General features: G+C 40.0%; 1 protein-coding gene and 1 long non-coding RNA gene across 4 annotated transcripts in view; one reads left to right on the top strand and one right to left on the bottom strand.

The window, feature by feature from the left end:
- Positions 1-343: 343 nt before the first annotated feature.
- On the bottom strand, positions 344-25,187 carry Fsn (F-box synaptic protein). Of its 2 annotated transcripts, none has more exons than XM_071692198.1 (3): positions 24,396-25,187; positions 11,110-11,218; positions 344-2,702 (listed from the first exon to the last, which is right to left on the bottom strand). In XM_071692198.1, exons 1-3 carry the CDS (start codon positions 25,185-25,187, stop codon positions 2,608-2,610), a joined length of 996 nt encoding a protein of 331 aa, XP_071548299.1. In that variant the 3' UTR covers positions 344-2,607. The 2 variants fall into 2 exon arrangements, with proteins under 2 accessions (XP_071548299.1, XP_071548300.1); XM_071692199.1 differs by having other exon boundaries at positions 11,128-11,218.
- Positions 25,173-25,292, top strand: part of LOC139765073 (uncharacterized) — a 30,970-nt gene continuing 30,850 nt past the window's right edge. Inside the window, exon 1 of one of the 2 annotated variants that reach the window (XR_011716559.1) lies at positions 25,173-25,221. This is a non-coding gene — a long non-coding RNA (uncharacterized lncRNA). The remainder of the gene's footprint in view (positions 25,222-25,292) is intronic. The other variant, XR_011716560.1, reaches the window with a different exon arrangement.

Raw genomic sequence — 25,292 nt, 5'->3', positions numbered from 1 at the left:
AATAAATAGGTGCTGCCAGATTTGCCTGCCTGTTACACTGAAAGTGAAAAGTCACTTTTGGCAAAGTTGCATCATCATCTGTTGATGAAAGGGAATACAGTCTTGCCAAAGAACTTGTCACTTCAAAAGAGTCCTTCATCACCCTGCTACTGGAAGTAGTGCAGCCTTACAGCTGCACAAGTTCCTGCAAAAGGTATCATGGAGTAACTTCAGAACCCTTTCCGATAAGGAGTCCCAGGATATATATATATATATATACATATATATATATATATATATATATATATATATATATATATATATATATATATATATATGGATATTGGATAATAGATATAGATACTCATTTACCTATTTATTTAAAAAATTTTAAAAAATTTGTTATAACTAAGTTATGAAACATTTTCAATCCTACAACTGACTTAAAAGTTGTCCATAATAACATCAAATTTCAATAAAAAGTACTCATAAACAATAGTTAGAAACCTATGATAAATGTCAAAATTTGTTTATGATTGTAGTAATTCATTACAACAGAGATGCTATAGTTTGAAAGTCCTATATTATCATCACATCTTGGAAGTTCTTGAAAATGGCATCTCATCTACATACAAAGATTCAAAGACAGTCAGTTTTGAAAAATCACAATAAACAAGCAACAGCTTGGGACACCTTATATGTAAGTAGTAATTGCACTGAGTTCTATGTGTTGTACTTGTTCATCCTTTACTAAGGTTCACACAACTCCGCATACACACATATTCTCTACGGAAGATTTGTTGCTCATCCATCACAAACAGTATCTCAAATATGTAAAAATAAATAATAAATTAACAAAATAAATTATCAGCAACATGACCCATACTTACAAACATATAAACAAATAAGCGGCCTTTATCTGTGATCACAACATCTGCAGACTTTGCATCAAAATTATACCTCCATTAGTGTGGGATATACCTGACAAGTGTATGTTATTTACCTAAGTTAGCTATCTTTTCAATGAAATGATGAAGGAATACTAAAAGTCAATTACATAACTAATCAGTATCACATAAATAAGCTTTTATTATGTATTCCTTTACTTTTGCTTCTGCACACTGGGCTGGTACCCTAACCTGACTGAACTACTCGCACATATACACATTTCTCCAGATGATAAATAAAAAAATATGGCACAGTTAAAAAATCAGGAGAAATTGGAATGTATTGGTGGTCCTTAGTCAGGTGGAATAACTTGTAAAGATAAAACAATCATATCCAACTAATATAGTGGAATGTTTATGGAAAGCACCATAGTATTGTCTTTTTCAAAGTTAATAAAATGTGTAACTACATCTGAACATATTCAAAACAAGATTGAGCAGTAATATGACACTGGGGTAACCAAGCCAATACTTTGACTCAGTCTCTTATGTGAAAAAAATATTACTGGAAGTCTAATGCTAAACACATTTTATATATGTAGATCTTCCACCAAGAAACCCTTGATTATAAGGCTGCTCTAAGCTAATAAGTGACTAGAAATTGTGCCTATTAAAGCACAAGTGAATGAACACAAAAAGGTGGGAGACAGGGATGAATTATATCAAATCATAGAATCACTGACCAGTGACTGGAATAGAAATCCATATGGAGGAATGGGTCAATCCACGAAATTGAAAACAGCAGAAAATGTACATATCATTAAGTGAGCTTAAAAACAGCATAAAATGTGAACTAGAAGCAGTCAGATGATACCAATATACAATTAGTAATGAACTCGTAAGTTGTACATTCAGATCCGCAACATCACTTTAGCACTTATAAAACAAAACCACTGTCACTGCATCGAATCCAAGATCTACACTGCTCCTCTTCAGAATACTGAGTTCTAATGATTAACATTTCATTCATTTTGGGTTTGCCTACAAAGTCAAGTAGTTAATAAGATATTAACATACATAACTATTATATATATATATATATATATATATATATATATATATATATATATATATATATATATATATATATATATATATATATATATTCTACAGATTTTCAAATACAAATAACTGTGAAGCCTTCGTTTGATAAAAACTGACAAGACCAAGTTCTACTCCAGTATTATTATGTTTTTCAAGGCACATTGCATACAGTGCAGAGGTGTACTCTGCTAAGTATGCTTTTTGACTCATTGTGGTTGCACAGTGACAATGTTCCAATTTTTATCAATTCCCATTTTCTAAACAATACACTCCACACATATTGTGATTAAGGCATAAATAGCTTGCATTTCTCACAGAAACACTCACTCCATACCTTAGGAAGTCCATCTTTTTCCTTATTTCCTATGTGTTTTAAGCATTTAATGTCATCACACCAATGCATGATATATAGCTTATCAAGGCTATCATCAAGTCTAATCTGATTTCTCTCTTGAGACCCATTCACAAATAGTCACACCAATAAATGTCACTAGAAGCAACTAACCACTGTTTAATATTCCTCACCATATACCCGTCACAATGCAGGAGACATTTTGGGCGGACAATCCCTAGAGATAAGTGAGGAACCATGTTGCGCTCTGCAATGTGGTATTGTCTGTGCTAAGCATACAGTGGGTCAGCCATCCAGCGGTGGCCCTAAGTATACCATAGAAACCTCTGTGTTACCATACACAGCTGACACAGAAGGGTACAACTGCTTGTCTGGTAGTCCTGGAAAGAAAAAATGAGTTCATAACCTACTGCACATCAATGTGAACACCCATTATAACAAAATATGCATGCCAAGAACATGGACATATTTGTACAAAATGTGTACAATACATGGATTCCTTTGATTCCTTTTTTCATATCTAACTGCTTCTTAGCTAGGAAGATTCAGGAACAAACATTCAACAATCTAATTTGCATACATCCACTCCAGTTTTCATATGAAATGTATTGAAACCAAAGCCTACCACCACACACAAAACCCACACACTATCACATGGTTACCTTCAGTGCTTGATATGCTCTGGTTCAGCTCCCTGACAGCATGGCATACTCATATACCACAAGAATCCATTTCATTAAATTCCAAGCAACTCTTTCATCCTTCTGAATGTTTGGGACCCAATACCTCAAAGCCTCATTCACTCCATCCTCCTATCTTCTCCTTGGGCTCCCCTTCTCCCTCCACTCTGACAAGTAGATCTATGTCAATTTTTCATCTCTCATCCAGGGGTGAGTGATGTCTCCATGGTTGTTGAATAAGTTTATGGATGAGGTGGTTAGGGAGGTGAATGTAAGTTTTGAGAGAGGAGCAAGTATGCAGTCTGTTGTGGATGAGAGAACTTGGAAAGTGAGTCAGTTGTTGTTCAATGATGATACAGCACTGGTGGCTGATTCGGGTGAGGAACTGCAGAAGTTGGTGACTGAGTTTGGTAAAGCGTGTTAAAAGAAGAAAGCTGAGAGTAAATCTGAATAAGAGCAAGGTTATTAGGCTCAGTAGGGTGGAGGGACAAGTTAACTGGGAGGTACGTTTGAACAGAGAAAAACTGGAGGAAGTGAAGTGTTTTAGATATCTGGGAGTGGATTTAGCAGCAGATGGAACCATGGAAGTGAGTCACAGGGTGGGGGAGGGGGCAAAGGTTCTGGGAGCATTGAAGAATGTGTGGAAGTCGAGAACATTATCTCAAGAGAGCAAAAATGGGTATGTTTGAAGGAATAGTGGTTCCAACAATGTTATATAGTTGCAAGGCATGGGCTATAGATAGGGTTGTGGGGAGGAGTATGGATGTGGTGAAAATGAAGTGTTTGAGGACAATATGTGGTGTGAAGTGGTTTGATTAAGTAATGAAAGGGTAAGAGAGATGCGTGGTAATAAAAAGAGTGTGGCTGAGAGAGTAGAAGAGAATATATATATATATATATATATATATATATATATATATATATATATATATATATATATATATATGGAGAGGTATAAGTTTGTTGAGTATTCCTGGCAAATTATATGGGAGGGTATTGATTGAAAGGGTAAAGGCATGTACAGAGCATCAGATTGGGGAAGAGCAGTGTGGTTTCAGAAGTGGTAGAGGATGTGTGGATCAGGTGTTTGCTTTGAAGAATGTATGTGAGAAATACTTAGAAAAGCAAATGGATTTGTATGTAGCATTTATGGATCTGGAGAAGGCATATGATAGAGTTGATAGAGATGCTCTGTGGAAGGTATTAAGAATATATGGTGTGGGAGGCAAGTTGTTAGAAGCAGTGAAAAGTTTTTATCGAGGATGTAAGGCATGTGTACGTGTAGGAAGAGAGGAAAGTGATTGGTTCTCAGTGAATGTAGGTTTGCGGCAGGGGTGTGTGATGTCTCCATGGTTGTTTAATTTGTTTATGGATGGGGTTGTTAGGGAGGTGAATGCAAGAGTTTTGGAAAGAGGGGCAAGTATGAAGTCTGTTGTGGATGAGAGAGCTTGGGAAGTGAGTCAGTTGTTGTTCGCTGATGATACAGCACTGGTGGCTGATTCATGTGAGAAACTGCAGAAGCTGGTGACTGAGTTTGGTAAAGTGTGTGAAAGAAGAAAGTTACGAGTAAATGTGAATAAGAGCAAGGTTATTAGGTACAGTAGGGTTGAGGGTCAAGTCAATTGGGAGGCGAGTTTGAATGGAGAAAAACTGGAGGAAGTGAAGTGTTTTAGATATCTGGGAGTGGACCTGGCAGCGGATGGAACCATGGAAGCGGAAGTGGATCATAGGGTGGGGGAGGGGGCGAAAATTCTGGGAGCCTTGAAGAATGTGTGGAAGTCGAGAACATTATCTCGGAAAGCAAAAATGGGTATGTTTGAAGGAATAGTGGTTCCAACAATGTTGTATGGTTACGAGGCGTGGACTATGGATAGAGTTGTGCGCAGGAGGATGGATGTAATGGAAATGAGATGTTTGAGGACAATGTGTGGTGTGAGGTGGTTTGATCGAGTAAGTAACGTAAGGGTAAGAGAGATGTGTGGAAATAAAAAGAGCGTGGTTGAGAGAGCAGAAGAGGGTGTTTTGAAATGGTTTGGTCACATGGAGAGAATGAGTGAGGAAAGATTGACCAAGAGGATATACGTGTCGGAGGTGGAGGGAACGAGGAGAAGAGGGAGACCAAATTGGAGGTGGATAGATGGAGTGAAAAAGATTTTGTGTGATCGGGGCCTGAACATGCAGGAGGGTGAAAGGAGGGCAAGGAATAGAGTGAATTGGAGCGATGTGGTATACTGGGGTTGACGTGCTGTCAGTGGATTGAATCAAGGCATGTGAAGCGTCTGGGGTAATCCATGGAAAGCTGTATAGGTATGTATATTTGCGTGTGTGGACGTATGTATATACATGTGTATGGGGGTGGGTTGGGCCATTTCTTTCGTCTTTTTCCTTGCGCTACCTCGCAAACGCGGGAGACAGCGACAAAGCAAAAAAAAAAAATATATATATATATATATTTTTTTTATACTTTGTCGCTGTCTCCCGCGTATATATATATATATATATATATATATATATATATATATATATATATATATATATATATATAATTCCATGGTTCCATCCGCTGCCAGATCCACTCCCAGATATCTAAAACACTTTACTTCCTCCAGTTTTTCTCCATTCAAACTTACCTCCCAATTGACTTGACCCTTAACACTACTGTACCTAATTACCTTGCTCTTATTCACATTTACTCTTAACTTTCTTCTTTCACACACTTTACCAAACTCAGTCACCAGCTTCTGCAGTTTCTCACATGAATCAGCCACCAGCGCTGTATCATCAGTGAACAACAACTGACTCACTTCCCAAGCTCTCTCATCCACAACAGACTTCATACTTGCCCCTCTTTCCAAAACTCTTGCATTCACCTCCCTAACAACCCCATCATAAACAAATTAAACAACCATGGAGACATCACACACCCCTGCCGCAAACCTACATTCACTGAGAACCAATCACTTTCCTCTCTTCCTACACGTACACATGCCTTACATCCTCGGAAGTGGATCATAGGGTGGGGGAGGGGGCGAAAATCCTGGGAGCCTTGAAGAACGTGTGGAAGTCGAGAACATTATCTCGGAAAGCAAAAATGGGTATGTTTGAAGGAATAGTGGTTCCAACAATGTTGTATGGTTGCGAGGCGTGGGCTATGGATAGAGTTGTGCGCAGGAGGATGGATGTGCTGGAAATGAGATGTCTGAGGACAATGTGTGGTGTGAGGTGGTTTGATCGAGTAAGTAACGTAAGGGTAAGAGAGATGTGTGGAAATAAAAAGAGCGTGGTTGAGAGAGCAGAAGAGGGTGTTTTGAAATGGTTTGGGCACATGGAGAGGATGAGTGAGGAAAGATTGACCAAGAGGATATATGTGTCGGAGGTGGAGGGAACGAGGAGAAGAGGGAGACCAAATTGGAGGTGGAAAGATGGAGTGAAAAAGATTTTGTGTGATCGGGGCCTGAACATGCATGAGGGTGAAAGGAGGGCAAGGAACAGAGTGAATTGGATCGATGTGGTATACCGGGGTTGACGTGCTGTCAGTGGATTGAATCAGGGCATGTGAAGCGTCTGGGGTAAACCATGGAAAGCTGTGTAGGTATGTATATTTGCGTGTGTGGATGTATGTATATACATGTGTATGGGGGTGGGTTGGGCCATTTCTTTCGTCTGTTTCCTTGCGCTACCTCGCAAACGCGGGAGACAGCGACAAAGCAAATATATATATATATATATATATATATATATATATATATATATATATATTTATATTATTTTATTATACTTTGTCGCTGTCTCCCGCGTTTGCGAGGTAGCGCAAGGAAACAGACGAAAGAAATGGCCCAACCCCCCCCATACACATGTATATACATACGTCCACACACGCAAATATACATACCTACACAGCCTTCCATAGCTTACCCCAGACGACCCACATGCCCTGATTCAATCCACCGACAGCACGTCAACCCCGGCACACCACACCGCTCCAACTCACTCTATTCCTTGCCCTCCTTTCACCCTCCTGCATGTTCAGGCCCCGATCACACAAAATCTTTTTCACTCCATCTTTCCACCTCCAATTTGGTCTCCCTCTTCTCCTCGTTCCCTCCACCTCCGACACATATATCCTCTTGGTCAATCTTTCCTCACTCATCCTCTCCATGTGCCCAAACCATTTCAAAACACCCTCTTCTGCTCTCTCAACCACGCTCTTTTTATTTCCACACATCTCTCTTACCCTTACGTTACTCACTCGATCAAACCACCTCACACCACACATTGTCCTCAAACATCTCATTTCCAGCACATCCATCCTCCTGCGCACAACTCTATCCATAGCCCACGCCTCGCAACCATACAACATTGTTGGAACCACTATTCCTTCAAACATACCCATTTTTGCTTTCCGAGATAATGTTCTCGACTTCCACACATTCTTCAAGGCCCCCAGAATTTTCGCCCCCTCCCCCACCCTATGATCCACTTCCGCTTCCATGGTTCCATCCGCTGCCAGATCCACTCCCAGATATCTAAAACACTTCACTTCCTCCAGTTTTTCTCCATTCAAACTCACCTCCCAATTGACTTGACCCTCAACCCTACTGTACCTAATAACCTTGCTCTTATTCACATTTACTCTTAACTTTCTTCTTCCACACACTTTACCAAACTCAGTCACCAGCTTCTGCAGTTTCTCACATGAATCAGCCACCAGCGCTGTATCATCAGCGAACAACAACTGACTCACTTCCCAAGCTCTCTCATCCCCAACAGACTTCATACTTGCCCCTCTTTCCAAAACTCTTGCATTTACCTCCCTAACAACCCCATCCATAAACAAATTAAACAACCATGGAGACATCACACACCCCTGCCGCAAACCTACATTCACTGAGAACCAATCATATTATATATATATATATAAATAATTAGTAAATTGTGAATTGTGTACATGTGTATATATGTATATGTATGAGTGTGTATATATATATATGTATACGTTGAGATGTATAGGTATGTATATGTGCGTGTGGACATGTATGTATGTGTATGTGGGTGGGTTGGGCCATTCTTTTGTGTTTCCTTGCGCTACCTCGCTAATGCGGGAGACAGCAATAAAGTATAATATATAAATATAAATAAATGTACATATATACATATGTAAACATATATATATTTGTAAACAGAGAAGAGGTAGTAAAAGCTTTGTGGAAGATGAAAGCCTGCAAGGCAGCAGGTTTGGATGGTATTGCAGTGGAATTTATTAATAAAGGGGGTGACTGTATTATTGACTGGTTGGTCTTTTTTCTTTCAAACTATTCGCCATTTCCCGCATTAGCAAGGTAGCGTTAAGAACAGAGGACTGGGCCTTTGAGGGAATACCCTCACCTGGCCCAATTCTCTGTTCCTTCTTTTGGAAAATTGAAAAAAGGTTGGTAAGGTTATTTAATGTATGTATGATTCATGGTGAGGTGCCTGAGGATTGGCGGAATGCTTGCATAGTGCCATTGTACAAAGGCATAGGGGATAAGAGTGAGTGCTCAAATTACAGAGGTATAAGTTTGTTGAGAATTCCTGGTAAAGTATATGGGAGGGTATTGATTGAGAGGGTGAAGGCATGTACAGAGCATCAGATTGGGGAAGAGCAGTGTGGTTTCAGAAGTGGTAGAGGATGTGTGGATCATGTGTTTGCTATGAAGAATGTATGAGAAATACTTAGAAAAGCAAAAGGATTTGTATGTAGCATTTATGGATCTGGAGAAGGCATATGATAGAGTTGATAGAGATGCTCTGTGGAAGGTATTAAGAATATATGGTGAGGGAGGCAAGTTGTTAGAAGCAGTGAAAAGTTTTTATCGAGGATATAAGGCATGTGTACGTGTAGGAAGTGAGGAAAGTGATTGGTTCTCAGTGAATGTAGGTTTGCGGCAGGGGTGTGTGATGTCTCCATGGTTGTTTAATTTGTTTATGGATGGGGTTGTTAGGGAGGTGAATGCAAGAGTTTTGGAAAGAGGGGCAAGTATGAAGTCTGTTGTGGATGAGAGAGCTTGGGAAGTGAGTCAGTTGTTGTTCGCTGATGATACAGCGCTGGTGGCTGATTCATGTGAGAAACTGCAGAAGCTGGTGACTGAGTTTGGTAAAGTGTGTGAAAGAAGAAAGTTAAGAGTAAATGTGAATAAGAGCAAGGTAATTAGGTACAGTAGGGTTAAGGGTCAAGTCAATTGGGAGGTAAGTTTGAATGGAGAAAAACTGGAGGAAGTAAAAGTGTTTTAGATATCTGGGAGTGGATCTGGCAGCGGATGGAACCATGGAAGCGGAAGTAAATCATAGGATGGGGGAGGGGGCAAAGGTTCTAGGAGCATTGAAAAATGTGTGGACATCAAGAGCATTATCTTGGAAAGCAAAAATGGGCATCTTTGAAGAAATTGTGGTTACAATGATGTTATGTGGTTGCGAGGCGTGGGCTATGGATAGAGTTGTGCGCAGGAGGGTGGACGTGCTGGAAATGAGATGTGGTGTGAGATGGTTTGATTGAGTAAGTAATAATAGGGTAAGAGAGATGTGTGGTAATAAAAAGAGTGTGGTTGAGAGAGCAGAAGAGGGCGTTTTGAAATGGTTTGGTCACATGGAGAGAATGAGTGAGGAAAGATTGACCAAGAGGATATATGTGTCAGAGGTGGAGGGAACGTGGAGAAGTGGGAGACCATATTGGAGGTGGAAAGATGGAGTGAAAAAGATTTTGAGTGATCGGGGCCTGAACATGCAGGAGGGTGAAAGGCTTGCAAGGAATAGAGTGAATTGGAACGATGTGGTATACCGGGGTCGACGTGCTGTCAATGGATTGAACCAGGGCATGTGAAGCGTCTGAGGTAAATCATGGAAAGTTCTGTGGGGCCTGGATGTGGAAAGGGAGCTGTGGTTTCGGTGCATTATTACGTGACAGCTAGAGACTGAGTGTGAACGAATGTGGCCTTTGTTGTCTTTTCCAAGCGCTACCTCACGCACATGAGGGGGGAGGGGGTTGTTATTTCATGTGTGGCGGGGTGGCGATGGGAATGAATAAAGGCAGACAGTATGAATTATGTACATGTGTATATATGTTATGTACATGTGTATATATGTATATGTCTGTGTGTGTATATATATGTATACGTCGAGATGTATAGGTATGTATATATGCGTGTGGGGACGTGTATGTATATACATGTGTATGTGGGTGGGTTGGGCCATTTCTTTTGTCTGTTTCCCTGCACTACCTCGCTGATGCGGGAGACAGTGACAATGCAAAATAATAAAAAAAAAAATATTCTATTTATTCATTATACCTAATTGCTGTTTCCCATGTCAGAAAGGTAGCTCCAGGAAACAGACAAAGAATGGCCCACCCACTCACATGCACAGATATATACATAAACACCCATACATACACATTTACATAACATATACATATATACACAGGTACATATTCATACTTGCTTGCCTTCATCCATTCCTGACACTACCCCGCTACACAGGAAATAGCATCGCTACCCCCAGCTTCAGCGAGGTAGTGCCAGGAAAACAGACAAAAGAGGTCACATTCATTCACACAGTCTCTAGTTGTCATGTGTAATGCACCAAAACCACAGCTCCCTATCCACATCCAAGCCCCACAGACCTTTATGTGGTTTACCCTGACACTTCACATGCCCTGGCTCAGTCCACTGACAGCATGTTGACCCTGGTATACCACATCGTTCCAATTCACTCTATTCCTTGCACATCTCTCACCCTCCTGTATGTTCAGGCCCTGATTGCTCAAAATCTTTTTCACTCCATCCTTCCACCTCCAATTTGGTCTATCGTTTCTCCTTGTTCCCTTCACCTATGATAGATATGTTGATAGAAGGACAATCATTGAACATCAAAAATTTCTAAGAACTAACATATGTATACAATCCTTTTAGTATTCAGTAAGCAAGGTGACTCACAAATGTGTACATGGAGATCAATCTAAGTATGGAACACCAAAAGATTATGTAACTTAAGTAGATGGTACTGATAAGAGTGCCAATGGAGAGAAAAAAATTAAAGAAAAGAATGAAAATAGAAATCTGTAATACCCTCTTACCATTTACTAATACTATACCTCTGAAAGCAACTCCTAGGAACTCGTAGTTCTTCTCAAAAGCTAACGTGTTGTCATCACAGTCCAGTATCACTCGTATTCTCTCCCCTACCTGAAACATAATGTGTTAATGTACAGAGTGCATTTCAGTGAAGGCCTGGTATAAACATGGACTTTTCACCCATAATGAAGCCAACATAAAGGAAACAAGCATCTCCCTACTTGATTCTGAAATAATATTTCATCTCAATCCTTCACCCCATCTCTAAATCTAAAAATTTGAAAGATTTTTTAAAGGCATTTGCATTCAATTAAACCTATTCATTATCAACCAGAAAGCAGAGGAAATTACTTTCTTTTTCAAATTCATGACTTGGATGGGTGGCAAAATTGAATACAACAAAATATTCTCAAGTCTCCATTATTCTGGTGCCAATTTTATCACCAGTTTTGATGACTCTCACACTGTTATAGAAATATCAGGAAAAACTTTAACACTTGTTTACACCTTAAAACAAACATAAATCTTACCACATGATATAAGAAAGCATGATGTCTACATCTTCCTTTATATGGTTAAAATGTACATTTCTTTACAGTATCTTCCATATCCATCTTTCTTTAAGTAGCAGTCATCATCACATGAACAATGGGGAAATTATTCCCAATTAAGAATGTGTTCAAAGTACAAGATGCTTAAAACCTGATTACAATATGCTTAAAACCTAAATAAAATACAGGTTAGAAAAAAGTTCCTACACCTCTTAGTCAAAGTCCACATTCAAGGTAACTGCCAACATGATTCACAAGTTCCCAGAGAAAAATTAAAGTATAAGTTTATCACAGACAAAAAAACGACCAATCCACTAATATTTTCTTATACTTTACCGCTGTCTCCCGCGTTAGCAAGGTAGTGCAGGGAAACAGACGAGCAATGGCCCAAACCCACCCACATGCACATAAACATACATATACATTTCAATGTATACATACATATACATACACAGACATATACATATATACATATGTACATATCCATACTTGCTGCCTTCATCCATTCCCATCGCCACCCCACCACACATGAAATAGCATTCCACCCTCCACTGAGGCAGCACCAGGAACACACAAAAAGACCACATTCGTTCACACTCAGTCTCTAGCTGTCATGTGTAATCCACCAAAACCACAGCTACCTTTCCACATTCAGGCCACACTAAACTTTCCATGGTTTACCCCAGATGCTTCATATGCCCTAGTTCAATCCACTGACAGCACGTTGACCCCAGTATACCACGTTGTTCCAATTCACTCTACTCCTTGCGTGCCTTTCACCCTCCTGTATGTTCAGGCCCCAAATCACTCAAAATCTTTTTCACGCCATCCTTCCACCTCCAATTGGGTCTCCCGCTTCTCCTTCTTCCCTCCAACTCTGACACATATACATCCTCTCTGTCAATCTTTCCTCACTCATTCTCTCCATGTGTCCAAACCATTTCAACACATCCACCCTCTTCTCTCTCAACCACACTCTTTTTATTACCACACATCTCTCTTACCCTTTCATTACTTACTTGATCAAACCACCTCACACCACATATTGTCCTCAGGCATTTCATTTCCAACACATCCACCCTCCTCCACACAACCCTACCTATAGCCCATGCCTCACAACCATATAACACTGTTGGAACCACTATTCCTTCAAACATACCCATTTTTGCTCACCGAGATAACATTCTCGCCTTACACACATTCTTCAATGCTCCTAGAACCTTCGCCCCCTCCCCCTCCCCGTGACTCACTTCCGCTTCCATGGTTCCATCCGCTTCTAAGTCCACTACAAGATATCTAAAACACTTCACTTCCTCCATTTTTTCCTCTTCAAACTTTCCTCCCAATTAACTTGTTCCTCAACCCTACTGAACCTAATAACCTTGCTCTTATTCACATTTACTCTCAACTTTCTTCTTTCACACACTTTACCAAACTCAGTCACCAACTTCTACAGTTTCTCACCTGAGTCAGCCACCAGCAATGTATCATCAGCGAACAACAGGTGACTCACTTCCCAAGCCCTCTCATTCAGAACAGACTGGATAGGTGCCCCACTCCAAAACTCAAACATTCACCTCCCTAACCACCCATCCATAAACAGATTAAACAACCATGGTCACCACGCACCCTTGCCGCAAACCGACATTCACTGGGAACCAATCACTTTCCTCTCTTCCTACCCGTACACATGCCATACATCCTTTGTAAAAACTGTTCACTGCTTCTAGCAACTTACCTCCCACACCATATACCCTTAATACCCTCCATAAAGTATCTGATGCTCTGTACATGCCTTCACCCTCTCAATCAATACCCTCCCATATAATTTCCCAGGAATACTCAACAAACTTGTGCCTCTGTAATATGAACACTCACCTTTATCCCCTATGCATTTGTACAATGGCACTATGCAGGCATTCCGCCAATCCTCAGGCACTTCACCATAATCCATAAACACAATGAATATCCATACCAGCCAATCAACAACACAGTCACCCCGTTTTACCAAAGTCCACTGCAATACCTTCCAAAACCACCACCTTGCTGGCTTTTATCTTCCGCAAAGCTTTCACTACCTCTTCTCTATTCACCAAAACATTCTCCCTGACTCTCTCATCTCACACACCACCTCGACCAAAACACCCTACATCTGCAAACACATTCAACAAACCTTCAACATATTCACTCCATCTCCTCACTTCACCACTCCTTGTTATTACCTCCTTATTCGCCCCTTCACCAATGTTCCCATTTGTTCTCTCGTCTCACCCACTTTATTTACCTCCTTTCAAAACATCTTTCTATTCTCCCTAGAATTTAATGATACTCTCACCCAACTCTCATTTGCCCTCTTTTTCACCTCTTACACCTTTCTCTTGACCTCCTGCCACTTTCTTTTATACATCTCCCAGTCACTTGCACTACTTCCCTGCAAAAATTGTCCAAATGCCTCTCTCTTTCACTAACAATCTTACTTCTTCATCCCACCATTCACTACCCTTTCTAATCTGCCCACCTCCCACCTTTCTCATGCCACATACATTTTTTGCGCAAGCCATCACTGCTTCCCTAAATACATCCTATTCCGCCCCTACTCCCCTTACGTCATTGGCTCTCACCTTTTGCCATTCTGCACTCAATCTCTCCTGGTACTTCATCACACATGTCTCCTTTCCATGCTCATTTACTCTCATCACTCTCTTCTCCCCAACATTCTTCTTTTCTGAAAACCTCTACAAATCTTCACCTACACCTCCACAAGATAGTGATCAGACATCCCACCAGCTGCTCCTCTCAGCAAGTTAACATCCAAGTCTCTTTTACATGCCTATCAATTAACATGTATTCCAATAATGCCCTCTGGCCATCTCTTTTACTCACACATGTATATACTTATGTATATCTCTCTTTTTACACCAAATATTCCTAATCACCAGTCCTTTTTCAGCACACAAATCCACAAGCTCTTCACCATTTTTATTTAACAACACTGAACACTCCATGTACACCAATTATACCCTCAACTGCCACATTACTCATCTTTGCATTCAAATCACCCATCACTATAACATGGTCTCGTGCATCAAAGCTGCTAACACACTCACTCAGCTGCTCCTAAACACTTGCCTCTTATGATCTTTCTTCTCATGACCAGGTGCATAGGCACCAAAAATCACCCATCTCTCTCCTTCCACTTTCAGTTTTACCCATATCAATCTGCAGTTTACTTTCTTACTCTCTATCACATACTCCCACAACTCCTGCTTCAGGAGGAGTGCTACTCCTTTCTTTGCTTTCGTCCTCTCACTAACCCCTGACTTTACTCCTAAGACATTCCAAAACCACTTTTCCCCTTTACCCTTGAGCTTCATTTCACTCAGAGCCAAAACATCCAGGATCCTTTCCTCAAACATACTACCTACCTCTCCTTTTTTCTCATCTTGGTTACAACCGCACATATTTATTAGACACCCAAATCTGAGCTTTCGAGGAAGATGAGCACTCTCCGCACAACTCCTTCTGTTTCCCCTTTTAGAAATTTAAATACATAAATGACCATACACATACATATACATATCAACATATAAATATATACAGAGAGCTGTGGTTTTGGTGCATTACATACGACAGATAGAGAGAGTGTGAACAAATGTGGCCTTTTACTTCTGTTTTCCTGGAGCTACTTCACAGAACCAGGGGGTAGCAATGTTGTTTCCTGTGGGGCAGGGTAGCGACAGAAATGGATGAAGGCACGGAAGTATGAATATGTACATGTGTATGCACATATGTATGTCGGTTTGCGGCAGGGGTGCGTGATGTCTCCATGGTTGTTTAATTTGTTTATGGATGGGGTGGTTAGGGAGGTGAATGCAAGAGTTTTGGGGAGAGGGGCAGTATTTCAGCTGTTTATCAACTTAGCTGAGTGAATTCAGTATCTATGGGAGAAAAATTTTTCATACTTTTCTGTATTTTGATGAAAATCATGAGTTTTCTATTGATACTATGGATTTCAAGGAATCCATAATAAATACAAAATATGAACAATTTCATTTTTCTGTGGATAATTGACAATTTTTTGGGCACTCCTCAGCAAATGGTTTTGGGGATAAAGAAGTTTGTCCAGAAGTCATCCTGAATTTGTGCCATCTATTTAGTGAAAATAGATCTGGAATAATTTTCTTCCTTTTTTAAACTGAGAAAGAGAATGTTAATTGTTAATAAAAATTTGTTCTCTTTCATACCAGATCCAGTGGCAAGATGAGTCATCGCATTTCTTTGTTATACTCAAGATGGGGCACACAGCTGTCTCTGATGTATTTTGAGCAGCCTTACTGGAAAAACTACTGGATCTATTTTTGAACTTAAAGTAATTTATACTATCACTTTCAACATCTATGGCTGGCTGAACATTCCACTCATCAATGAAATGTTGAGAAAAGAAGTGTTTCCTTTTATCCAGTCTCACAATTGGTTTATAGATCTCTGAGTGGCTCTGAGTTTGGGTAATATCACTTAACTTAAAAATATTGCAACTTTCAAGCCTTTGAGGCTATGCATAATCTTAAAACCTTAATCATATCAGACATCAATCTTCACATCTCTAATGATATTAAGCTTGTTTCTTTTAACATTTCCTCATAAGGTAATTTTCCTATACCTCTAATCATTCTTTTGAAACATCTTTGACTTTGTTCAACTTTGACATCTTTTTGTTTGTACGGTCTCCATGCTTGCATTTTGTTTTCAAGATGTGATCAAACTACGAAACTGTACAATGTCACTGTATTTTCTTTGCTGTTGTCTGCATAACTTCTATTTATCATTCCTAACACCATTTGCTTGATTCACTACTTCCACGACTTGATCACCTGACATTTACATTTTCTTAATTATCATGACCAAATCTTTCTCTTGATTGCAGGTTGCAATCATCTTGTCATCAGGCATATATTGATGTCTTGTATTACTAAAACCAACTTGACGAGAAAATGTAATTCCACTCAGCAGTCTTTTAAGCTATCACCGACTCCCCACAGCAGCACATTAGTCTTTAGTGTTCCTGTTACTGCTGACGTCTAAACAGTTTATTCCAGGCATTTTTCTCAAGAGTATACCTGAACTTATAAAACATTTGTTTAAACAACTTTTGAAGGTATTCATAGTCTTAGCATTCGCTTCGTCTGACAGTAATTCATTCCAGCGCCCAACAGATCTATAGGAAAAGAAGCTTTTTACCAAATCCGTAATACATCTTCCAGCTTCGAGTTTTATTCCATTTGTCCTGGTAACTATATTTTCTTGTATTTTGAAATGATGTTCACGATTTACTTAACTAAACTTGTTCAGAATTTTAAACATTTGGATTAAGTCACTGCAAAGTCTATATTTTTTTTAAGGAAGAAGAAATCCTATCGTTTTACCCTCTTTTTGTATGCTAGACTTCTAAGGGATGGGATCAATTTTGTTGTGCATCTTTGTACTCGCTCTAATTTTTCCTCGTCTTTTTTATAGTTCGGGGACCAAAACTGGACTGCATATTTAAAGTGTGCTCTTACTCAAGAATCATATAGTGTAAGAATTGTTTCTGGCGTCTTGTAATCTATGTTCCCAGCTATTTGGTTGCCTTTCTTACTTGCTGTTGGACTCTCTTTAGTCTACTTCAGATTGTTGCTAATGACAACTCCAAGGTACTTTTCTTCATTTGCTTTAGTTAGAGAGTTCATGAAGTTTGTAGTAGTAATGTACATTCCTGTCTCTTAAAGTGCATGACTTTACACTTTCCTAAATTCAACTTCATTTGTCATCTGTCTGACCACTCTGCTAGTAAGTTAAGATCTCTAAATCATTTCACAGTCCTGCCTGTTTACAGCTCTATCTCCTAGTTTAGTATCATCAGCAAATTTGGAGATCTTAGATATGAGACTAAGTTCTAGGTTATTAATGTATATTATGAAAAGAATTGGGCATAGGACCAACCCCAGTGGCACACCACTAGTTACACCTAGCCAATCTGAGGCTTCACCTTTTAATGCTAAACACTGCTTTCTTCCAGTAAGCCAGTTTCTGATCCATTTACAGTTCTTCACCGATTCTGTGTGTTTTGAGTTTATGTAAAAGTATTTTGTGAGGTACTTCATCAAAAGCCTTTTGGAAATCTAAATATACTACATCAAACAGTACTTTTTCGTCCCAATTCTGATAACATTAAAAAATTCCAGCAAATCTATCAGGCAGAATCTTCTATTGCGGAAACCGTGTTGGTTGTCTGATATAATTTTGTGATCTAGAAATATGATCTAGAAAGAATACTTCCCATGCATTCCTCATGTGTCGTAGAAGGCGACTAAAGGGGACGGAAGCGGGGGGCTAGAATCCCTCCCCTCCTTGTATTTTAACTTCCTAAAAGGGGAAACAGAAGAGGGAGTCACGCGGAGAGTGCTCATCCTACTTGAAGGCTCAGATTGGGGTGTCTAAATGTGTGTGGATGTAACCAAGATGAGAAAAAAGGAGAGATAGGTAGTATGTTTGAGGAAAGGAACCTGGATGATTTGGCTCTGAGTGAAACAAAGCTCAAGGGTAAAGGGGAAGCGTGGTTTGGGAATGTCTTGTGAGTAAAGTCAGAGGTTAGTGAGAGGACAAGAGCAAGGGAAGGAGTAGCACTACTCCTGAAACAGGAGTGGTGGGAGTATGTAACAGAGTGTTAAAAAAGGAAACTCTAGATTGATATGGGTAAAACTGAAAGTTGATGGAGAGATGGGTGATTATCGGTGCATATGCACCTGGGCATGAGAAGGAAGATCATGAGAGGCAAGTGTTTTGGGAGCAGCTGAATGAGTGTGTTAGTGGTTTTGATGCATGAGACCGGGTTATACTGATGGGTGATTTGAATGCAAAGGTGAGTAATGTGGCAGTTGAGGAAATAATTGGTATACATGGGGTGTTCAGTGTTGTAAATGGAAATGGTAAAGAGCTTGTAGATTTATATGATTGGGAATACTTGGTTTGAAAAGAGAGATATACATAAGTATACGTATGTAAGTAGGAGAGATGGCCAGAAAGCGTTATTGGATTACGTGTTAATTGATAGGCGCGCGAAAGAGAGACTTTTGGATGTTAATGTGCTGAGAAGTGCAACTGGAGGGATGTCTGATCATTATCTTGTGGAGGTGAAGGTGAAGATTTGTAGAGGTTTTCAGAAAAGAAGAGAGAATGTTGGGGTAAAAAGAGTGGTGAGAGTAAGTGAGCTTGGGAAGGAGACTTGTGTGAGGAAGTACCAGGAGAGACTGAGTACAGAATGGAAAAAGGTGAGAACAAAGGACATAAGGAGAGTGGGGAAGGAATGGGATGTATTTAGGGAAGCAGTGATGGCTTGCGCAAAAGATGCTTGTGGCATGAGAAGCATGGGAGGTGGGCAGATTAGAAAGGGTAGTGAGTGGTGGGATGAAGAAGTAAGATTATTAGTAAAAGAGAAGAGAGAGGCATTTGGATGATTTTTGTAGGGAAATAATGCAAATGAGTGGGAGATGTATAAAAGAAAGTGGCAGGAGGTCAAGAGAAAGGTGCAAGAGGTGAAAAAGCGGACAAATGAGAGTTAGGGTGAGAGAGAGTATCATTAAATTTTAGGGAGAATAAAAAGATGTTTTGGAAGGAGGTAAATAAAGTGCATAAGACAAGGGAAGAAATGGGAACTTCAGTGAAGGGGGCTAATGGGGAGGGGATAACAAGTAGTGGTGATGTGAGAAGGAGATGGAGTGAGTATTTTGAAGGTTTGTTGAATGTGTTTGATGATAGAGTGGCAGATATAGGGTGTTTTGGTCGAGGTGGTGTGCAAAGTGAGAGGGTTATGGAAAATGATTTGGTAAACAGAGGAGAGGCAGTAAAAGCTTTGCGGAAGATGAAAGCCGGCAAGGCAGTGGGTTTGGATTGTACTGCAGTGGAATTTATTAAAAAAGGGGGTGACTGTATTGTTGACTGGTTGGTAAGGTTATTTAATGTATGTATGGTTCATGGTGGGGTGCCTGAGGATTGGCAGAATGCTTGCATAGGGCCATTGTACAAAGTGAAAGGGGACAAAGGTGAATGCTCAAATTTCAGAGGTTATAATTTTGTTGAGTATTCCTGGTAAATTATATGGGAGGGTATTGATTGAGAGGGTGAAGGCATGTACAGAGCATCAGATTGGGGAAGAGCAGTGTGGTTTCAGAAGTGGTAGAGGATGTGTGGATCAGGTGTTTGCTTTGAAGAATGTATGTGAGAAATACTTAGAAAAGCAAATGGATTTGTATGTAGCATTTATGGATCTGGAGAAGGCATATGATAGAGTTGATAGAGATGCTCTGTGGAATGTATTAAGGATATATGGTGTGGGAAGCAAGTTGTTAGAAGCAGTGAAAAGTTTTTATCGAGGATGTAAGGCATGTGTACGTGTAGGAAGAGAGGAAAGTGATTGGTTCTCGGTGAATGTAGGTTTGCGGCAGGGGTGTGTGATGTCTCCATGGTTGTTTAATTTGTTTATGGATGGGGTTGTTAGGGAGGTGAATGCAAGAGTTTTGGAAAGAGGGGCAAGTATGAAGTCTGTTGTGGATGAGAGAGCTTGGGAAGTGAGTCAGTTGTTGTTCGCTGATGATACAGCGCTGGTGGCTGATTCATGTGAGAAACTGCAGAAGCTGGTGACTGAGTTTGGTAAAGTGTGTGAAAGAAGAAAGCTGACAGTAAATGTGAATAAGAGCAAGGTTATTGGGTACAGTAGGGCTGAGGGTCAAGTCAATTGGTAGGTAAGTTTGAATGGAGAAAAACTGGAAGTGAAGTGTTTTAGATATCTGGGAGTGGATTTGACAGCGGATGGAACCATGGAAGGGGAAATGAATCATAGGGTGGGGGATGGGGCGAAAATTCTGGGAGCCTTGAAGAATGTGTGGAAGTCGAGAACATTATCTCGGAAAGCAAAAATGGGTATGTTTGAAGGAATAGTGGTTCCAACAATGTTGTATGGTTGCAAGGCGTTGGCTAAGGATAGAATTGTGCGCAGGAGGGTGGATGTGCTGGAAATGAGATGTTTGAGGACAATATGTGGTGTGAGGTGGTTTGATCGAGTAAGTAAAAATAGGGTAAGAGAGATGTGTGGTAATAAAAAGAGTATGGTTGAGAGAGCAGAAGAGGGTGTTTTGAAATGGTTTGGTCACATGGAGAGAATGAGTGAGGAAAGATTGACTAAGAGGATATATGTGTCTGAGGTAGAAGGAACGAGGAGAAGTGGGAGACCAAGTTGGAGGTGGAAGGATGGAGTGAAAAAGATTTTGAGTGATCGATTGGGGCTTGAACATGCAGGAAGGTGAAAGACGTGCAGGGAATAGAGTGAATTGGAACGATGTGGTATACCGGGGTTGACGTGGTCAATGGATTGAACCAGGGCATGTGAAGTGTGTGGGGTAAACCATGGAAAGTTCTGTGGGGCCTGGATGTGGAAAGGGAGCTGTGGTTTCAGTGCATTATTACATGACAGCTAGAGACTGAGTATGAATGAATGGCGCATTTGTTGCCTTTTCCTAGCGCTACCTCGCATACATTCGGGGGGAGGGGGTTGTTATTTCATGTGTGGTGAGGTGGCAATGGGAATGAATAAAGGCAGACAGTATGAATTATGTAAATGTGTATATATGTATATGTCTGTGTGTGTATATATATGTATACGTTGAGATGTATAGGTATGTATATTTGTGTGTGGACATATATGTATATACATGTGTATGTGGGTGGGCTGGGCCATTCTTTTGTCTGTTTCCTTGCACTACCTCACTAACACGGGAGACAGCGACAAAGCAAAATAAAAAAAGAAATATGACAATTTTATCTTGTATTATTTTTCAATCCTTTTACCTAATACTGATGTAAGGCTAATTGGGCAGTAGTTCAATGCACACTTTTGGTCTCCTTTTTTTATATATAGAAATAACACTTGCTAGTTTCCAGTCAGTTGGCATCTGACCATCCAAGGGAGATCTGTTGAATATTTTTCTTATGGGGTATATCAGCTGTCTCCTGACCTCTTTTAAGAATCTGTCTTTAATCAGCTTCCATAATCTTACACACCAGTGATGTGTACTAAGTTCGTCCAGTTTCGTGAAGATATGTGAGTGGCGGCTGTAAACAGGAATACTTTCATACAGTACCGTTTTCCTTTCGTTGTCGTGTTATTATCACTGGTAAATCCTAATCAGATTAATGGTTCTATAATTACTTGCAAGGTTTTTGGTTCATATTCATAAATAGCAGTTACATTTGCTAATTTCCATTCTTGTGGAACAACACCAATGATAATGCTCCTCTGAAAATCATACTTATTGGATTTGCTGTTAGTGAAGACAACTTCTTTAGCACCACTGGATAAATCGGGTCAACTCCAGGGTCTATCACATCTTTTTATAACATTTCTTTTGTATATTCCTTTCAACACTGGGTTGAAGGGCACTCCATATTCCTCTATGGAAGGTGAAGCTGAGCTGTCCATCTCCAACCCAGACACATTCACAACTTTTGAAACATTCATTTCTTGAACTTCCAAAAACCTTTGAAGTTCTGGAGCTGATGCCTATCATTACCTCAGAAGGGCCACTTAGGCAGTGACTCCCATGAGCTTAGTAAGAGATGAAAAATGGTGTCACGTGTCCTTCCAAGCAGGAGAACTAGGATGACTGCAGAGATTTTAGATACTCCCATTGTTGCTGTAAAATGCAAAGGCATCCTTGACCTGTTGACTTTTCTTTGCATTTCTTATGGGTGTTAAAATCAATAATGAATGATCCATTAAAAGTAAAAGGTGTAGTCAATCCGGGGCTAGGATTAACAATAAATATTTATAAAAATCCCCTATCCCTGGGGATAGGGGAGAAAGAATACTTCCCACGTATTCCCTGCGTGTCGTAGAAGGCGACTAAAAGGGGAGGGAGCGGGGGGCTGGAAATCCTCCCCTTTCATTATTTTTTTTCATTTTCCAAAATAAGGAACAGAGAAGGGGGCCAGGTGAGAATATTCCCTCAAAGGCCCAGTCCTCTGTTCTTAATGCTACCTCGCTAACGCGGGAAATGGCGAATAGTTTGAAAGAAAGAAAGAAGAATTCATAAAAAGTAATACGTGTAGCCAATCTTGTTCAAAAGATCTTTTGGATACCCTAATTACAAAAGGGAAGCAAAGAAAAGTGTGGAATGAAAGAGCTCTAACCAGTCTTCCATATGGAAAAAAGAATCAAGGTTCCATTGTATGTGATGATCTTTTATGGTGGGGCTTCCACAGGCCCTACTGATTTTTTACTTTGAAGCTTCCACAGGCCCTGTTTATCTATATAAATGCTTAACTTACTTTCACATAATTCAACCATATGTTTTCCCTTACATTCATAACCCTTACCACAATCAACTTGTTTCACATTCCACAGCATTTATGTATTCTTCAAAGAGCAAAATCTAACCTAGTTTTGGTGCACAACTAATCTGGTGATTTACTACTATTTCCCTGACCTCATTTTACACTAAATATACTATGCTATCAACTTAAATCACTAATATTTCTAAGTCTTTCAGGGAGAACCCTTACACTTCAAAACTGTCAAAAACAATACTAATAATGCTTCAACACAATATTTCATTCATGAATCAGTTCCTAAACCCTAAACACTGCCAAAATTTGCTAAATATAAGAGCCATGCAATAGTCAATGAAATACACCTGTGATACTGCAGAAGACTTTAAAACATGGGTATTCATATTCAGTACTACCAAAAAACCAAAGGACTGCTATGGTAAATTAAACATACTGGTCATAATACCGAAGACGATGAAACAAGGGTATTCATGCCATATACCACCAAAAATCACCAAAGTACACGAGGACTGCAATAATGAATAAAATATACCTGTAATACTGTAAAACTATTGAACAACAGTATTTACACAAGATGCATCAGTAGCAAGTGAGGTTTATGCTAATATCAAAAAAGAAAATGTCACTTGGTGAAGCATTTTCAATAGACAATGTAAAGCTTACCACTCTATTATTACATCACTTCTTTCTCGATTGCTTTATTTTTCTTGCAATAATATTTCATAAGAAAGAAGCCAGAGAGGAATGGCATCACATCAAGACTGAGATCATGAAACAAATTTGTTAAAGTACATACAGGAAGGCGATAAGCTTAATATAAAACAAAAATTTCATTAGCTCCATGTTTCACTCAGTATTACACATGCATTTCACCAACTCTACTGCATTCCTCTTGCTTTTTGGTGGTTTCCTTTTTTAAGCGAGACCTTTTAAAACTAACAGTAACATAACAAAACATTCTTTTACATTCCTGTTCAATTTCAGATAATGCTAAAACAGAACTAACCACTAGAGACAAATCCCAAAAATTTAACTTTACCATAACTGTACTTTTGGGAAAATGCAGCAAGCATAGATTAAAAAAAATAGGTAATAATTTCATTTTGTATTCTTTCTGATAAGTTCATGCATTCAATGCAGGGATTTCCACAGTATGTTGAAAAAGGTTGCAAAATGATGTTTCCAAATTATGCTTTTCAAAGCAGCATGACATTATTCATAACCATAAAGCTAAAGTCACTGGACTGGTCCTGATCTAGAAATGAAGATTGTGAAGAGTTGGTGCACAGGTGGGCACCTCCAACCAGAATTCAACTATGTAGCAAACTGTTTGGAATATCAGTGTAAAATTGACTTACCTGGTACTTTGGAGCATTATTCAAAAGTGGATAATTTCCTTGAGAATCTCCATTGTGTAATAAATGATTGTCTACAAGGTTCCAACCCCAGGAGTGTTCGTCGGAGCCAAGAAGGGCAACATAACCTGGGCATTGTACGGCGGCGTCCCTGGTGGCAATACCGATGACAGCCACAGTGCCCAGTGGTCCCTCCCACACCACCTCCCACGCGTGACGACCTGACCTGAAGCCCAGCTTGCCTCTCGCCCCGTCCGTGCTTTGGGCCACTGGGTTTCTATGCAGGGTGAATCCGTTGGGTTTCACGTATATATTTCTAGAACAGTCGTTTGGGTTCCATGCATGATAGAAAGCTCTTAATTTAGCTTTATAGGTCGGTACAGATGCTAAAAGGTCCGATTTTAGGGCCTCCTCGGCCAGTTTCCTGACGCAGTGTAGCCTCCACACGTCGTTGTTCTCGTCGTTCAAACATCTGTACCAATTTTTACACACTAGAGAACAGTTTCGTAAATCATGTACGGCTAAATAAGAGAATATGACTTCTAAGACGTGATCTGGTAAAAAGCACCAGTTCACCATTTTGCCGGCTGCATCAGCACAACACAGAGTGTTAGTATAGAGCCGGGAGAACAATACAGCAGCTGCCTCCAGCAGGACACATAGGTGGCGCACCACCACCTCCCTCCACCACCACCACCACCAAACACCTGACTGTCGTCCCTCACAGCTGACTACACCACGACACCCGCCTCTTTTCCGCTCAAATGACGTGTTAACCTCGACAGCCGCTGCCATCACATCTGACACCCATTGAGACCCATTGTACAATGTATTAAAACGTTTATTTTAAGTGCATAATTTTATGTTTTAGTTGTATCAATTATTCATTGAAAGCAAATG

Source organism: Panulirus ornatus, chromosome 52 (assembly GCF_036320965.1).
Source record: "Panulirus ornatus isolate Po-2019 chromosome 52, ASM3632096v1, whole genome shotgun sequence".
Classification (NCBI taxonomy): Eukaryota; Metazoa; Arthropoda; class Malacostraca; order Decapoda; family Palinuridae; genus Panulirus; species Panulirus ornatus.
Note: the sequence above shows the minus strand (reverse complement) of the source record. Positions and strands in the feature narration are given on the sequence as shown.

Coding starts and splice junctions, on each gene's coding strand:
- Fsn (XM_071692198.1), bottom strand. CDS start 25,187: ATGGCAGCGGCTGTCGAGGTTAACACGTCATTTGAGCGGAAAAGAGGC. Junction 11,219..24,395: donor ATAATGCTCCAAAGTACCAG/GTAAGTCAATTT, acceptor ATTATGTTTCAG/GTAGGGGAGAGAATACGAGT. Junction 2,703..11,109: donor AGGTATAGTATTAGTAAATG/GTAAGAGGGTAT, acceptor TTTTCTTTCCAG/GACTACCAGACAAGCAGTTG.